This window comes from Chanos chanos, chromosome 2 (assembly GCF_902362185.1).
Source record: "Chanos chanos chromosome 2, fChaCha1.1, whole genome shotgun sequence".
In the NCBI taxonomy this organism is placed as follows: domain Eukaryota; kingdom Metazoa; phylum Chordata; class Actinopteri; order Gonorynchiformes; family Chanidae; genus Chanos; species Chanos chanos.
In genome coordinates, this window is record NC_044496.1 from 59,317,347 (window position 1) to 59,335,606 (window position 18,260).

Consider the following 18,260-nt stretch of genomic DNA (forward strand, 5'->3'; position numbering starts at 1 on the left):
CCACTACCCACCCCGTAGCACTATCATATCCAACTAATGATCATCAGCAAAACACGGCAGGTGAGAAAAAAGGTCTAATTTGAAATGAAAACATCCAAGGACACTTGATCTACAAGGACACTTAGGAGGGCAGAGAGCCAGAGAGGCTGTGATGGAGCTGGCCTTGATTAACTGCAGCTGTGTAATAAACTCAAACTCAATTCTACATGACTCTTCACTCCTCCATGTAAGAAAGGAGCAAAGACAGAGTGTGACTTTCTTTCTTAGACAAAAACGTCTAAGAATCTGAATAGGCATCTTTTCATTGATCAGCAAAATGTTTCTAATATTGGTCATTGTCAGAATCTCAAGTTTTGTGTGAGCCTCCATCTTGCATTGTCATTGAGATGATGAACTGCACATGCGCGCACGCACACACACACACACACACTCCATTTTTTCTCTTCTATGATTGAAAACTTCATTATTATCACCATCCTGGCAGCTTGTTGTTTTTGTTGTTGTTTCGTTTTTGTTTTCATAGATTTGTCTGCAGATCTCACATTCGACTAATTTCTACCACTGGACATTGTGACAGTCATTTAAATCAAACTCATGCTCCAATGGGACTTTCAGCTTTAACCAGAGTACAAGCAGAAGCATTCCTGGTGTTTTGAAACGTACATCATCATTAAGGGTTTGAGCTTTAAAAAACAAAAGAAAACAGAGTTTTCCTCAGCTTGAGACAGGTGACTCCATTTTGAGGAACGTTAGCTTTCGACTTTTTTTCCCTTTCTCTGGCATTTTCAGTGATAACTTCAGTAACAGGTGAGAAGAATAAAAAAGCGGACAGACTTTGCTACGCTGATGAGACGGAAGAGACATCGGTGAAGCCCAACCAGCTGCCGGCTGCCACGTGAAGCCGCAATTCGTCTGAGAAGCGTCACACACACACTGTATCCAGTTGTCTGTCTGACTTGCATCTTTTACTTCAATATTGTAAATTTATCTATTGTACCACAGATTTTTAATGTCAGTATTAAGCTAAATGTCAACATTTGCAAAATAATGCTTCTTACCTGAGCACAAATATAATCACATAATTGGTTTCCGGTGGAAATTTTTGACCGAGGATGATATGTATTTTTGTGTACTCCTCAACTTTGATGACAAGCTGCTCCTCATCCACTTTGACAGTTTTAACGTAATGAATTTATGATCTCATGGACTTGTAGTTGTGTTTCAAACCTTTTATGCACGGAGCCCAAAATGAAATGGAGTTAGCACAACCCAAACATGGCTTTTTCCTTACAATCAGTGCAAACACTATTAACTTTACACAGTAATGAAAGCAAAATTGGACACTTCACAAGGTGAGGTAGTGTTGAGTTGTCATGCCAATGGCATAAATAAGTTCTAATTAACGGGTCACTGTGAATGTTGAGCTGAATACTAATTTCACTTAGCTATAACCATGACCTTATTTGAGAATAGGTGCCCAGTTAAATTACATTTATTCTGAACAGTTCTATAGCTTCACATTCTGAACACTGAACCACAAAATTATTCAAAATATATCTTCATTAGCATTAACATATATTAAGTAATAGCATGGTAGCAATAGTAGCAATAGGTCCAAGGTCCTGGATCACCACATGCACTAAACTAGGGAGTGATTTATCATGTAGTTAGCAAATAGAAATAAGAATGTCAACATTTATTACAAGAGTTAAATTCAAATGGTACAGAACTGTTGAATAACTTGGGCTCTAGATGGAACTAAGGCACTTTTATACACGCATACAACAACCTCTAAATTACACAAAGAAGGAGAAACAAACTAGTGATGGACAGTGACAACAACCTCGCTACCTTCAGTATACCAGATTGAGTAGAACAGACTTAACCAAAAGAAGCTAGCTAAGTGATGTTCTAATGGGGTATTAATTAGAACTCAGTTATAAGTATTACAAATTAACTCATGGATTATGAATGAAAGAGGTATTAAACTGGTTGTCCATTATAAAGCTACAATGCATTTATGTTTACATGGGTAATTAAATGTTTATGCACAAAATGATTTCATTAGGATACATGGATCAGTTTTTCTTTTTCTCAATTTTTTTTTTTCATTTGGTAAAATTTGTGTATGGTCCACACATAAGAGTAGGAATATGGCTACGAATGAAGGCGCTGCTTGAGCTGGATTCACCACAGGGTGGGTGCTACTCTCTGAGGTGATCTGACATTAGAGGTAATTCACTCTTATCAGCCTATGGCCAAAGGGTGTGCATGGCGCTCTGATCACTCGCCCAGCATGGTCTTTGTTGTGCATGAGGACGGAGGATTTTTGGCTGTTATAAATCACTCTCTGTACTGATGTGTGGCTATGTCTGGAGCTTGAGAGAGAGAGAGAGAGAGAGAGAGAGAGAGAAAGAGGGGGTGCAGGTTATGGATAGTCTTTGCAATTTTTAATTCACAATTACTGAAACATTTATTAGCCAATGTATTGCAAAGTACAAAGTCTCTCCTACAATTGCCACCTGACAGAGTAACATTGTTTACCTGCAGCAATGGATGCTAAACCACAAATCAGATACAACAGCAACAATCATATGAAACTGTTGAAAATGCTCAATTGTTCAAATACATGTTGGGATAACTAAAAATCAGCCCATTTCTACATGAAAGAGTCTCCAAGAAACACAACTGTGGTGTGAGCTGTTGCTCACTGATGCTCACTGACATGAGTCACACGCCACTAGTGCGTGTTCCATCTACTGAAGAGAAAAGGAGTGAACCCGTGACATGTGTGACATGCCTGTGTTGGGCTTCAAGCAGAGTGTCTTTCATGTGGTCAGACACAGTCTTAAAAGCCTCTGTGTGAGGGGACAGGGTCTCCAGACATGAACACCCATGAAAATGATGAGAGAGAAAAAAAACCCCAAAAAAATGCATTGCTATATCAATCATGACGCATTGCTACAGAAGTTACAGAAAAAAAAAGACAGAAAAGACAGAAAAAAACCCAACAGTCTCTCTGTGAATGCACTAACTGTACAAAACAAAGAGATCTGTTCCAAAAGCAAGCTTCCCCTTCCGGCGGCACTATCTAGTCTGACCCTGAGAAAAAGAAAGAGGACAAAAAAAGATTCAAATACCCCAGACTCAGGCTTGTCGGGATGCTCATAATACCAGGGGTCCCCTCACAGGCTGACGTGGCAAATGGATTCATTCCTAATACAAAGTGTACACACAGACTTAAAGACCTGATTATCCGTCACTTTAAATTCTTACACCACCTACTTGTGCATTCCGGGCCTGCCCTCCTCCTGCTTTCCTTGCAAAGCTACCTGTGATTTTCATTCTGCATGGGCTTTGACACAAAGAGAGGTGAAGAGGCATATCCAATCCCCTCCCTCATTAGACACGACCCTGGCTGGAATCCAGCGCAAACAAACTCCATCTCACGGCAATTCCCCTGCTCCGTCTGCCGGCATGCACCGCCTGAGCCTGGACGTGTGAGAACCAACGCAATACACCTTTTCCCCAGCATGCAAATGAGAAGTGTCCTTGAGGTTCCCAGACGTGAGTTCAGTCTGCATTTGTGTGTAGAACAGGAATTAAAGTCTTCATTGTCTGAGGGCAAGTAACTGTTTGACTAGCCTGCTTTACTTACACCTTCAGTCGGTCTGAGGCCTCCCTCTCTCAGTGCAGTGAAGCACAGGTACCCACACTCATGATACCAAATTAAAGTCCAATTTAAGTGTATTTACAAAGAGAGGGGCTTTCTGTTGGCCTTTAGGTTCTGAGTCTTTAACACACAAGCCAGCAGAATTTGGGTGGATGTGAGATCAAATTCATCTCACTGAGTATTTCTAACAGATTTCTTGCCAATGAAAGAGTGCTGATCCGGGTGTCCCTTATCTCCTCTCCACTCTGGCAAGCAGTCACTACAGAGTGTAACCAAACTAGATGAGACGGATCCAAATGCAGAAACCCTTATTCACCACAGACCAAGGGCAATCCAGAAATGTATAGTCAAAAACAAAGACCAAACAAAGTCCAAAGTCAAAACCAAGAGATCTGTCCAAAACACGAACAGACGGAGCAGGGAGAAAGACGACGAGTAGGAGAACACGAGGAAAAACCACGAAAACCAACGGGGAACACAAAAACCGTACGAGGAACAGCACGGTGAGCATAGAACATGAGTAACATCTCACTATCTCACCAAGAACAGAGCACAATGGCAGCTCATATATAGACACAGAACAGGTGAAACTAATGTTCAGGTGACTGGGCGCACTGAGAGCGAAAACTGGAAGGAGCGGAGTGAATTGTGGTACTGGAGTCCATGACACAGAGCCAAATTAATAATGGACTAAACTCATAAAAAATGACATAAATGAGTCTTTGTAATGTACCAGCAGTGCGGTGAAACCAGGAGAATGTGTCACATAATAGCTTGGTTTAGATATCCTCAGCTTCTCTGCCACTGACTCTAAATTAATTGCTTTGGGTTCAGTGTTACATAACATAATAGACCAATACAACCATAAACATTTACCCTTTCACAAACACTGTCCTCCTCAGCACACTCACCTACACACAAAGACTGTCTCTTAACTTTTTCTTAATACATTCATTCTCACAGAAACTCTCTCCCCAGTGTGGAGATTGTTCCTTGCAGTTAGCAGTGAAGTGGGAGAGAATAACTTACCAGTCTCTGCCTCTGATTTCCTCTCCTGTTCTGTGTCAGTGAGGGACAGCATCGAGTTGGCTCGGCTGGACAAACAGGAACTCGGCTCAGATTTGACATCCTGCATCCACAGGTGCAGCGCATGGCTGGGTGACGGTTCACCCTCCACCTCAGTGTCCACGTCAGAGCCAGGTCCAAGTGAGAAGCCAAGCTGTGGACCAGAGCACAGCTCCTCCTGAAAGCTGGTACTCAGCATGTGAGCAGACTTGCCAAATTCCAAATCTGCCACAAAAAGAGAAGTTAAGTTTGAAAAAGTCTTTGACAGATCGTCTGCAGCCTGACTAGGCTGTCATGCTGTTTGTTGTAGCTGCCTGAATTACCCATGAGATAAGAAAGAATATATTTATGATTTCATCTTGAAAGGAGAGATACTTCCCCTAATAATATTCCAAAGTCAGCACATTTGTTTTAAAAGGTAATATCATAACTATATTATATTTTGTACTGGGAGTATATTTTAAACCTGTAGCAAATTATTGTCCAACTGTAACGGTTTCGTCTCCTCCTCCAGTGGGTTCCACCACTCAGCGTTCTATGATGTCAGTGGACTCATCTTGCTTGATCACCTGTTTAGCTTATTATCCCTTGCATCTATTTTCTGTGCGTTAAGCGTAGTTTTCTGTTTTGTATAAATGCCCCTGCTTTTCTGCCGTTTAATGGCAAAGTCTTGCCCTCTCTAAATGCATTACTGCGCATTACTCCTGTTAATCACAACCAGGGCCTTGGTCAGATGACACATGCTTGTTAAAGAGTTTGTTCAGTCAGTCTAATACCTGTTCCTGCGTACCTGTCTTGCCTAAGGTCAGCCTTCTTGTTGTAATATCTGGCTATGTCTGATGATAGAGACACTTTGTTTGCACATGCATTTTGTGAGTCCAGCCCTGTAGAAGACTTCACCCACTCTAACCCTAACCCTAACCCTATGCTCCAACCAATAGACAAGAACTCAGCCCTCCTCATTTCAACTTTGTCAGGTCCGGTCCTGAGCAGCGTGGTAGCAGAACAACAGCGCAAAGTCGCACTACTCTGTTCTGCCTTGGATGAGGTCATCCATCGGTTCCAACAATCCATCATATCTGCACCTTCACCTCCTCTGCCTCCAGTTCCCACTGCCTGTTTGGCAGTTTCCTCCCAGCCATCTGATTCTCCAGTCAAATTTCCTGACTGTTATGAGGGTTCATCCTTAGAATGTTAGTGCTTAATTTTTCAGTGCTAACTGTATTTTGCTCACAAACTCTCTCTTCCAGATACAACCAACTTTTCAATGGTGATCTCTTGCCTGTGGGGCAGAGCATTGGAGAGGGGCTAAAGCTCTCTGGGGGAGAGCAGAGAAAATTGCCTCATACAAGCAGTTCGAAACCCTGTTCCATGCAATGTTTGATCACCCTGCTAAAGGGCAGGAAGGAATCTGAAAGGCTGATCCAGGGGAGTCCATTGGTGGCTGATTATACACAGTCATTTCTTCTGCCTTGATGACAGTCTGACCTTGGATTCCCATATCACAGTTTCTATCCACCTTCACAACCTGCTCCGCAAAAGCCAGTGATCATTGAAACTGTGCCCACCATAAGTGTCAGAATGGAACTGGAACCTGAACTGATACAGATTGAAATCACCCACCTCTTTGTCACTGACTGCCCCAAAGAATCAACAAGGGGCTTTGTCTTTACAGTGGAGAGGAAGGACACCAGTGTGTGAACTGTCCCGTCAGACCATTACAACCTCCTGGCAGTAGGGGAGAGACACAATCCCAGTCTCCTTCTCCTTCTAGAAGTGAGCATTATTTCCTCTACTCCCCCAGCCAAACCATTCCTAGTTTCAGTGACTTTTCTTCCTCCTTTTTAACCATGTTAGGTTAGGGAGTGACACAGAATCTCATCAATGAAACCCTCAAAGTCCTTTCAACTTTCCAATCGAAGTCCTTTCCTCTTTGTCACCTGGCTGTACCTATTTTGGTCCATGTTCTTGCTGGAAAGCTACTAGGGTCCAGCTCCATTACATACCTCACTAATCCAGCTCAACTCACCGTGGGGGCTGCCCATGAGGAGGATCTCCCATTTCTCATCCTTCTGTCGTCCATACACTCCAGGGAGGACTCTGGTCCTCCCTGGCTCCAAAAGTTCAAAGCAACCATCATGTTGGAGGAAAGAGAAACTGTTGCCTTGTCTTCTTTCTCTCTCCATCACTTCCTCCCTCTGTCCTGTGCCTCTACCACAGTCAAGAGCCCTCCAGCCTCCACAACTTGGGAGCTCCCCTGACAATACTATGATCTCACAGAGGTCTTAAGTAAAATCCAAGTCTTGCATCTCCCTCCTCACCATCCCTGGGACTGTGACATTGACCTCATGGCCAGTACTTCACCCCCTCAGAGTAAAGTTTGTCTGCTGTCTTTGAAGGAGATGCAGGCCATGGAGGACTACATCAAGGAATCACTGTGACAGGGCCAAATCTGATGCTTCACTTCTCCAGTATCTGCCAGATTCTTTTTGGTGGAGAAAAAAGTCAGAGATTGGTGCCCCTGCATTGACTACTGAGGGCTCAATTCCATGACTGTAAAGTGGCAGTTCCAACTCCCTCTGGTTGCCTCTGCCATTAAGCAGCTCTAGTGGTCTACATATTTAGCCAAACTGGACCTTCAAAGCACTTTGAGGTGAGTGGCAGATCACATTTTGTACCCCCTCAGGTCATTATGAATTGTATTGTCCAAAATTCAAATCCAGTGTTAGACGCTGTCAGTTGTTACGCGCTTTTCTGACACATACTGTAACCGGCTGCGAGTCATACCTGTGTTCAGCCGGTGGTCGGAGAGAGGTGAGCAGGCAGGTAGGCAGGTAGGCAGGCAAGCGGGCAGGCAGGCAGGCAGGTAGGGAGGCAGGCAGGAAGGCAAAGGGGTAGGTAGGCAAACAGACAGGTATGCAGGCAGGTGATATACAGTTTTTAAATTTGCTGGAAGGGTTGAGTGTTAAGTGTTAAGTGTAGAATCGGAGAAGCGGCAAGTGGTAAGTGGTAAAGTGGTAAAGCAACAAAGCGATAAAGCGTTAAAGCGGTAAAAAACTGTTTGTTCATTAGCGTCTTCCTGTGTCTAAACTGTGAGGCTCTAGTTGGGAATATGGAAGACGCCATCTTAACCTTTTTGGGGTATGTGGCAAATGTCAAAATAAAAGTCTTGAACCAAAGGCAAGTGAATCTAAATCAAAATACAAGTGTCTCTCAACAAAAATAAATTCGAACTGAAATTTGGCTCCTACATCTCCGGCCCCTTATAGCAACCGCGTGGAGCATGCTATAACAAAAAAGTATCCATAACAAAAAAGGAGCCAGTACTCTTTTATATTTACATTCCAAACTAAACATTCAATTCTAATTCCAAAATTCAAGTGTGTGCAAATATCAGTGGATGTGTATGTGATGCATGTGGTTGCACGTGCACATGCAAAAACCTCATTTAGCCTTTTGATTGCTAGCCTCTACTAAGAGGCAAATCTTGTTGATGGGCCTTAATAATTGGTTTGTCTTGGTCTGCAGTCGCACACTACGGACCAGACCTTGGGAATCACATATGGCTTCAATAACTCTTGCCATTATCCATGAGCCTCGTGGTGCTGCAGCATCAGCTACCAAAACAATGTCTCCTGGACAGAAAGTGCGCTTGACACGGGGCCACTTTTGCCGTTCCTGCATAAGCGGAAGAAACTCTCGTATCCAGCGCGTCCAAAAAAGGTCGGCGATGTATTGTATTTGCCGCCATCGTCTTTTAATATATAAATCCTGTTTTCCAAATAACCCTGGTGGTAATACGGGTTGGACCTTGAGCTGGAGTAAATGATTGGGGGTAAGTGGTTCCAGGTCATTAGGATCACCTGAAACAGTTGTCAAAGGACGGCTGTTCAGTATGGATTCAACTTCACACATCACTGTGGCAAGACCCTCATCATCCAAAGTTTGTTGGTTTGTGACAGACAAGAAAATTCTTTTGACCATTCGGATCAGTCGTTCCCAAACACCTCCATGATGTGCACCAGCAGGAGGATTGAACGTCCACTTCACACCTTTCTGGAGGAGACTCCTTTCAATCTGTTCCACATTCCAAGACTTTAGTGCTTCCCTCAATTCCTTCTCAGTAGAGATCAAATTAGTTCCATTGTCTGACTTTATTTCTCTTACTTGGCCTCTTCTTGAAATGAAACGCCTGAATGCATTCACACAGGAATCTGTATCCAGATGAACTGCCCTACTGGTTGGCTCAGCCGAGAAACTGTTTTTATTGTCCTCAGCTGTTCTTCTCAGGGCATAACTAACACAACTGGATGATGATGTTGCCTCAAACAGATGAAAAACCATTCTGTGTTCCATGAGGGACTGAGTGATGTCCCCATCCTTCCACCACAGGAAACGAAGGAAATCAACATGCTTTGGTGGAATCTTGATTTGATGAAACATCTTCTCCACGTCAGCCAAGATGACCACATTTTCAAGGCGAAAGCGCATTAAGACTCCAATCAAAGAGTTTGTAAGGTTTGGGCCTTGTAAAAGCTCACTGTTAAGAGATGTTCCTTGATAGGATGCAGAACAGTCAAACACTACCCGCAAGGTTCCTTTTTTGGGATGATAGACCCCATGATGAGGTATGTACCACCCCTTTCCATTCTCCAATACCAGTTGTTCTTTAGGTACAAGCTCAGCATGTCCACACTTCAAAATGTTATCCATGAACACCCTGTATTCCTCTTGGAAAGTCTTGTTTTTCTTAAACTTTCCTTTTAGTGACACTGTTCTTTGCTCAGCTATCTGGTGATTGTTTGGCATATGAGGATCACCCTTCCTGAACGGCAATGGCAACTGGTAGTGTCCATCCTTCAACTCAGCAGAGCTGTCCATTATCTGCATGAACCTGAGATCTTCCAGAGACATCTCTGTCTTTTCATAGGTGTTTTCAGGGAAATCATGATTGAACTGCCGGACCAGAAGCTCATTTACGTTTGCAATAGAAATCCGGTGTGCATAAACAAATGGCTTGCCTTGCTTATTAAAACAAGAGCGCTCACCATGGAGGAGACCATTCACTACCCATCCAAGCAGTGTCCTGACAGCGAAAGGCCCATTGCCCTTGCTATTTATTATCCTCCAGGGTTCCATCAGCTTGGGCACATTTATTCCAATTAGCAAGTCAATGTCAGCATCAATGTTTGGTAAGCATACTTCTTTCAAGTATGACCATTTCTCCACATCCTTTTGTGTTGGGATATGATCTTTGCTGACTGGGATTTCTTCCTGAGTGTAAACATCTGGAAGCCCAAAAAACTCTTTTCCTTCCAGACTGCTCACTTCCAAACCTCTGATGACCAGGCTGTTGACGGGTTTTTCCTGGCCCATAGTGCGCAGAAGGATCCTGTGATGTCTTCCCTTCGCATTTAACTGTCTTCTGAGCCGTTCTGTGCAAAATGTAGCGGAACTACCTGGATCAAGAAATGCGTAAGTTTGGATAATGTGGTTTGAGTTACTTAACTTCACTTGGACAGGTATGATTGCCAGTGTGCAATGATCATCACTGGATCCAAGGTCTTTCTTTTCCAGTGAGACCAGTCCACTGCTCACAGCCTTTTCAGACCCATTTCCTCCCTGCGTCTTCTGGAGTTCACCATCAGTATTTTGAATGTGCAGAATGCTCGGATGTCTTCTTGAACACACTGAACATGTAAGGCGCCTTTTACAATCTTTACTCATATGCCCTTTTACCAAACATCCAAAACAAATGCCCTTTGTCTTCATTAATTCTACACGCTCATTATGAGGCTTGGATAACAACTCTTTACATGAATCTATGACATGTGTACCATTGCAAATGGGACAGAATTTGGAAACGATTGACTTTTCATTCAGAACTTGCTTTTTTAAGTTCTCCATTTTAGGAAGCTCAACAGTCTTTGCAGGTGCAGCTGCCACTGTGGTGGCAAAACTACTGCCCTTGCTTTTCAACTTATATGCAAGCTTGGGGTCTGGGATAGGCTTGGTCTGCAACACCTTCTTATTGGAAAACGGCTGATTTATGTCACCAAAGAGTGGATCTTGCATAATTCTAGCCTGCCTCTCTATAAAATTAACAAGATCACTGAAGGTAGCCCTTGTTTTCCTTTGCTCCAGGATATCAAATGCTACAGTCCTCCATCTCTCCCTTAACTTGTGAGGGAGCTTTGCAACAAGAAGCCTTAGGTTAGAGGGTAGGTTGAGTTCTTCCATGTATTCCAGGTTCTGTGATAGGTTGCAGCATCCTCGAAGAAAGAGCGCATAACTGGATAATGCGTTTCCATCTTCAGCTTTAATGTCGCTCCAGTTTAAGGCCTTCTCCATGTATGCACTAGTGAGCTTTATTTTATCACCAAAATGATACTCCAGCAGTCTTTTTGCCTCTGTATATCCCTCATTTGCCTCCATATGTAGACAACTCCTGACCAGTTCCTTTGATTGGCCAGAAGTGTATTGCTCTAAGTAATACAAGCGGTCCTGGCTACTACTGGTCTTACTTTCAATTCCATGTGCAAATGCCTGCATGAAAGGTCTGAAGTTCAGAGGCTCTCCATCAAACATAGGGATCTCTCTGCTGGGAAGCAGAGACAGCTTTTGCTGTTGAACAATGAGATCTGCTAGGTCATTCAAGTTGTTATTTACGTTTGTGAATGTTGGCTGTATTGTTGGAGTAGAAGTAGCTGCTGCTGCTTGGTGAGAGGTTTGCTGTGTTACTGATGTCTGAATGGGATCCAACTGTTTTTGTTTTTGGGCTACAGCCATTTGAAGTGGGGTTTTTGGAACTGCATGTATACTTGCATACTCAATTGATGGTTCTGGATCCAAAGTAGTTTCCTTTAGGTATCTGCGCTCTGTTTCCAGGTAAGCGTTCATGCCATCTGCAGGTGGTTTTGAGTGAGGCAGTGATTGGATTTGAGAGCTCATAAGTTGTTTTTCATAATTCTCAAGAACCTGAACTTTCGCATTTGCTGCAGCTATGTCAGTTTCCAGTTCACTTTGTTCTATTGCATTTTGCAGTTCCACTCTCTGTATCTCCAGAGCTTGTTTCTTTTTCAGCCTAGCAGCGCGTTCCAAAAGAGCTGCTTTCTCAGCTTCAGCTTTTATGCGTGCTGATGATACTGAAGATGCACCAGATTTTGAAGAGCCTTGTGATTTATTTGATTTCTTTGATACATTTGAAACACTGTCAAAGGGTGTAATCATTGCTTGTGGGTCAACTTGTTTTGTTTTCCATATTTCCACTTCCTTCAAAAATGATGAATAAGTGACCCTTTTTGGCTCATACCAGTTGGCATTCTCATTTTCTATTTCATCATTGCTCAACATTTGTTGCACAGACTCATGAGCTTTATCAAATTCATTCAATGCAGCAATGAGAGTTTTAACACCCTTGTTCACCTCAGCAACATTACCTTTGTCCATGAGTTCTTTTAATTCATTTCGTTTTCGTGTGCAAACACCCAATTTCCCTCTGCGAGTTGCAATGAGTTGATTCAAGTTTTCCTCCATAATGGCGGCTGTATTAGCAGCCTCAGTGGGGGAATCAGCGCTTTCCATTGTTTGAGACATGTTTGTCACAATTTTAGTTCAAACACAGGCCTACAATCAATTTTCACCAATGCAATGCTTTCAAGTTGAATAAATACACAGCAGCACAAAATACACTCCAATAGTGAATTCAAATCAAGCGTTTGCTCACAATTCTGCAGATATTCAACAAATCCAAATGCAGCAAGGTTTTGAAAGGCAGTTTACAGCACAGGTCAAGCACATGGCTCAAACAATTCAGAATCAAATCCAATCCAAGTTCCAGTTTCATTCCATCAAACAATTCCAGCTCCAATCCACAGTGTTTCATAAGCACTCCAAAGGAAAACAGTTTTTTACTTATGTATTGTCCAAAATTCAAATCCAGTGTTAGACGCTGTCAGTTGTTACGCGCTTTTCTGACACATACTGTAACCGGCTGCGAGTCATACCTGTGTTCAGCCGGTGGTCGGAGAGAGGTGAGCAGGCAGGTAGGCAGGTAGGCAGGCAAGCGGGCAGGCAGGCAGGCAGGTAGGGAGGCAGGCAGGAAGGCAAAGGGGTAGGTAGGCAAACAGACAGGTATGCAGGCAGGTGATATACAGTTTTTAAATTTGCTGGAAGGGTTGAGTGTTAAGTGTTAAGTGTTAAGTGTAGAATCGGAGAAGCGGCAAGTGGTAAGTGGTAAAGTGGTAAAGCAACAAAGTGTTCAAGCGATAAAGCGTTAAAGCGATAAAGCGTTAAAGCGATAAAGCGTTAAAGCGGTAAAAAACTGTTTGTTCATTAGCGTCTTCCTGTGTCTAAACTGTGAGGCTCTAGTTGGGAATATGGAAGACGCCATCTTAACCTTTTTGGGGTATGTGGCAAATGTCAAAATAAAAGTCTTGAACCAAAGGCAAGTGAATCTAAATCAAAATACAAGTGTCTCTCAACAAAAATAAATTCGAACTGAAATTTGGCTCCTACATGAATAATTTGTCATTCCTTTCAATTTTGTTAACACCCCTCTGGTTTCTAGGCCTTTGTGAAAGATGTGCTGAGAGACATACTGGGACGCTTCATCATCACCTTATTGACAGCATCTTGATGTGCTCAGCATCACTCCCAGAATACCTTACACATGTTCACAAGGTCCTCACCCACCTCTTCACACATTGCCTGCATGTGAGGGCAGAGAAGTGCATATTCCACCAAACCACCGTCTCCTTCCCCTGGTATGTGATCATCCTAGAGGTGGTTGTAGTAGATGGAGGAGAAGAAAATCAGCATAGTGGCATCATGGCCAGATCCAGGACAGTCAGGGAACTTCAATGATTCCTGGGGTTTAGAAATTCTACTGCCACTTCATCTGAGGTCTCAGCTCAACTGATTGCCTTCTCTTGTCTCTCCTAAAAGGAAAACCGTAACATCCTCAGTGGAACAATGCTACCAGAACTGCTTTCTGCCAGCTGAAGAGTCATCTCACTACTGCACCCACACTCAATCTGCTTAATCCCAAAAAATAGTTTGTTGTTGAGGTGGATGAATCAGAGGCTTGAGCAGGGGCAGTCCTCTGGTGAGCCATCTGAAATGTTTCCCTGTGCTTTCTTTCCCAAGAAACTCTCCCCGGCCGAAAGGAATAATGACGTGGCCAACTGTGAGCTGCTGGCAGTGAAGCTGGTTTTAGAGGAGTGGAGAAACTGGCTGGAGGGGTATCTGGGGCTATTCCTTGTACTCCCTGACAACTGCAACCTGGGTACAGAGGTGAAAACCAGGTGGGTCCAATTCTTCTCTCAGTTTAACGTTTCAATCTCCTTCCACCCAGGATCAAAGAATGGGAATTTTGACACCTTGTCCCAAATCCACAACTAAAGTGAGGCTGCACTCGAGGACACGTCTGTCGTTCCCCCACCTCTGTCATTCCTGTTTAGTGGCAGAGTGAGGAAGACATTACATGGGAATTCTGGAAAGAGCCAGCATCCTTGCACCATCCTTTCTGTACTCGGAGACTGGCTTGGTGTACAGGCTTTAGGACTCCCTGGAACAGCTAGTCCATCCAAATCTTCTCTGCAAAGTCCTGGTGGCCCACTTTAGCCTCTGATATGAGGCAATATGTCTGATCCTGCTCTATCTGTGCCACAACAAAGTCACCGCAGGAGGTTTCATCTGGGAAGCTATCGCTCTTGCCCATTACACAAAGGCTGTGGTCTCATGTGGCAGTAGGATTTGTCACAGACCTCCCACCTTCCAAACAAAACACTGTGATCTTGGTAATGGTAGACTGGTTTTCCAAAGCCTGCCACCAAATTCCCTTTGCATCTCTCCCTTCTACTCTTCAGATGGTGGATGCCCTGTTCTATGACGTCTTCTGCTGTTCCACCTTACAGAGGACGTCTTGTCAAACCGTGGCCCCCAATTCACCTCCCATGTTGGGAAGGTGTTCATGTAAGGACTGGGGGTCACAGCAAGCCTCTCATCTGATTCAAACAGCCAAGCAGGCAGAATGATCAAGGACCTGGGGAGGTTCCTGTGGAGCTACTGCTACTCCCATTAGAATGACAATTCAGAGTTCTTGCTATTGGCGAAGTATGCCCAGAACTCCCTGCATCATTCCTGTGCTGATCTCGTCTCCTCCCCCCACTGGTTCTGCGTCGCCACTCTACTAATCACCTTGATCACCTATTCCCCTTTGCACCCATTTTTCGTTCACTTAGTCCTTGTTCTCATCTTTTCTCTGTTTGTTAGGCCTAGCTTTCAGTTTGTATAAATTCCCCTGCTTTTCTGCTGTTTCTTAGCAAAGTCTTGCTCTTTCTAAATGCATTACTGCGCATTACTCCTTTGAATCCGAACCAGTCCATTGGTCGGATGACCCATGCCTGTTCAAGAGTTTGTTCAGTCAGTCTAATACCTTGTCTTCCTGTTCCTGTACTCCTGTGAACCTGTCTTGCCTGAATTCAACCTTCCAGTTTGTAACATCTCTCTGTGACTGAAAATATAGACTTTTTGTTTGCACATGCGTCCAGGTTCCTGGGCCATACCTGACACCTGTCCGCACTGAGAGTTAGTATCAAGCTGTGGCTGTTACACATCTGCACTAACAGATCCCTCTCACTGCAAATGCAGCACAGATGCATCACTCTCACACCTTGGATATAACTACGCACACTGAGGTGCTCTTCGAATGCACAAGTTGATGGTATGCATTCAGTATTTACCACTTTCTCTGCGGCCACTAACTCGGCGGATCCAACAGGAATTTAAAAATGTGATGTGGCATGTTTAATGGGCCCTCATGCAGAAACTAAAGCTTACTGGAAATACCCATCTTTAGAAAGAGACTCTTGAACCACATCTGCAGACTTCTGTGTTGCAGTGTCATTAACAGAGCACGTTAGCCTTCCCTATTCATAATTTATGCTTTTAAATAATGACTCAGAGTTCATGCACAAGGAAAAAACAAGGAGGGAGGTGGTGTTGAGTCTGACATGGGAGGATCTATGCACATAGCCTACTCTGAATTGAGTCTGTAACATAGATTGAAGCTGGATAATTAATTACAACTGCAGAGTCTACATTTCCTATGTATTGTTTTGGACCAGCCAAAGTGACGGTAGAAATGATATCATATCTGCTGTCTATTTAGGTATGGTTATTTTCTTCATCAATGGCTGCAACCACAATGGTTACATATTCTGTGTGCAGGGATGTAGAGCACTACTCCTTTGGCACATGCCTCTTCTACATCCTGAAGTGCTTTCAACAATTTGCTCAGTCTTTCAGAAAGAATAATTTGCAAACCATTTTTGTCACTGAGTTGCAATAACAGCCCAAAATTAACAGCTGCACATATGTAGGTCAGACACTTGACAGCATTTAAACTTATTTTCACACTGTGATTTTGTTCAGTGACTGTACAGTCTTTTTGTTCACCAGTTTTGTATACTGGCTTTGTACAATGGTTTTGCATACTGGTTTTGTAAAAACTGATTTTATAAAGTGATTTTGTGATGAATCTCTGGTCCTCACTGAATCAAAACTCAGGCTAAGAACAAAGCATTTATGCAACACATGCCAAAATCATCAAGCTCATTTTGACAGAACTGATTATCTCTGGCTGAAGTCATTCTAGTTAAATAAATGTTCAAAGCTATATCTCTGATTGTATCTCTGTAATGTCTCACTGTTGTCAGGTATTTACAATTTACACCTCTGTGTGCTAGCAAAGAGAGGAGATCAGAGAAAACAGTGAAGGATGGTCTATTGATCAAACCCAGGCACTCTGATTATCTGTGATCTCAGGGTCTATTTTTCCTTTCACACTGCACAAGACCTGCATGAAGACAATTCATCAAACCCCTAATGCAAGTCATTTCTCCCTCTCTCAGCCAACATTTTCCCATTATATCTGAGGCCAGAAAGGTTTGGGAATGACCCATTTTTGCTCTGACTGTAAGAGAATCTAAGTTACCTCAGGTAGAGAAAACTAATTTCCGTCTTCATTATGTCTCTGAAGTTAGATGTACATGTGGATAAATGGTGGCGGCAGTAACCGCGTGGGGGTAAAGAGAAGAACCAGTCAGTGTCCTTTACCTTGTGTCTGCTCAGTGAGGGGCTTCTGACATTTGTTGTGGCTGCTGTAGCTGAGTCTCAGGTCTTTGCTATAGTCAGGAAGGGTTTCACGGGCGGTGTAAGACTTGGGTTGGTTCCGGCTGTCTTCGCCTTCATCAGATGAGCTTGTGTATGACATGTCCATGTCATGTCGTGCTTTGGACAGTGCCTGGTAGGGTTTACACTGCATGTCATCCATTACTGCTACCGAGCATCACTCAGTCATCAGATCAGAACAGAGCCACACCTGCACACAGAGACCAGTTTCAATCTCTTAATGTGGGAATCTTGCAGAAAACACAACTCTTTTGGCTGCTCTTACACTTCTAAAATGTATGATTATGTGGTAGCTGAATAATAAAAATATTATTCAGTTTCAATCATCGTGTTACCATCAGTTGAGCCAACTATAATAATATTTGAGGAATGTTTCAGTTATTTCCTATTTGCATTAGCAATATCAGTTTGCATCTCTGCGGAGATTGTTTTTAGAGACTACACACAACTACAGCATCTCAGACTACACACAAACTACAGCACCTCAGACAACACACAAACTACAGCACCTCAGACAACACACAAACTACAGCAAACTACAGCACCTCAGACAACACACAACAAAGTGGCCATCTCCATCTCCATTACTTCCTTTTCATAAAGTCCTTTTACTAAATTTGTAGGGAATTCAAAACATTTGAAACTCTTGCTGATGCAGTCCTTAAGGTTCTGTGCTGTCTCAGTGCTAAAGGACTCTAGCCTAGACTCTAGTGTCTCATTGACTAATTGGGAGTTAGATTTTTGCACAGACCGTTAGTATCTTAGGAAAAAAAGACTGGATATGTCCAGTGAAGCAGCCCTGTAGCTGCCAGATATTTTTTAGCTTATACTCCTCACTTCACCTCCCCTTATATCCCTATCCCTCCACAAACTATTCTCCTCTTTTACCCCTCACTCACTCCAAATACTCCTCTTTTACCCCTCACTCATCCCAAATACTCCTCTTTTACCCCTCACTCACCCCAAATACTCCTCTTTTACCCCTCACTCACCCCAAAAATACTCCTCTTTTACCCCTCACTCATCCCAAATACTCCTCTTTTACCCCTCACTCACCCCAAATACTCCTCTTTTACCCCTCACTCACCCCAAAAATACTCCTCTTTTACCCCTCACTCACCCCAAATACTCCTCTTTTACCCCTCACTCACCCCAAAAATACTCCTCTTTTACCCCTCACTCATCCCAAATACTCCTCTTTTACCCCTCACTCACCCCAAATACTCCTCTTTTACCCCTCACTCACCCCAAAAATACTCCTCTTTTACCCCTCACTCACCCCAAATACTCCTCTTTTACCCCTCACTCACCCCAAAAATACTCCTCT

General features: G+C 43.3%; 1 protein-coding gene across 1 annotated transcript in view; it reads right to left on the reverse strand.

The window, feature by feature from the left end:
- Positions 1-17,075, reverse strand: part of LOC115805130 (teneurin-1-like) — a 133,649-nt gene extending 116,574 nt beyond the window's left edge. The window contains exons 1-2 of the mRNA XM_030765610.1: positions 16,859-17,075; positions 4,703-4,963 (exon numbers count right to left, since the gene is read on the reverse strand). Of these exons, the coding sequence (XP_030621470.1) occupies positions 4,703-4,963; positions 16,859-17,075 (478 nt within the window). The remainder of the gene's footprint in view (positions 1-4,702; positions 4,964-16,858) is intronic.
- Between the last annotated feature and the right edge of the window lie 1,185 nt (positions 17,076-18,260).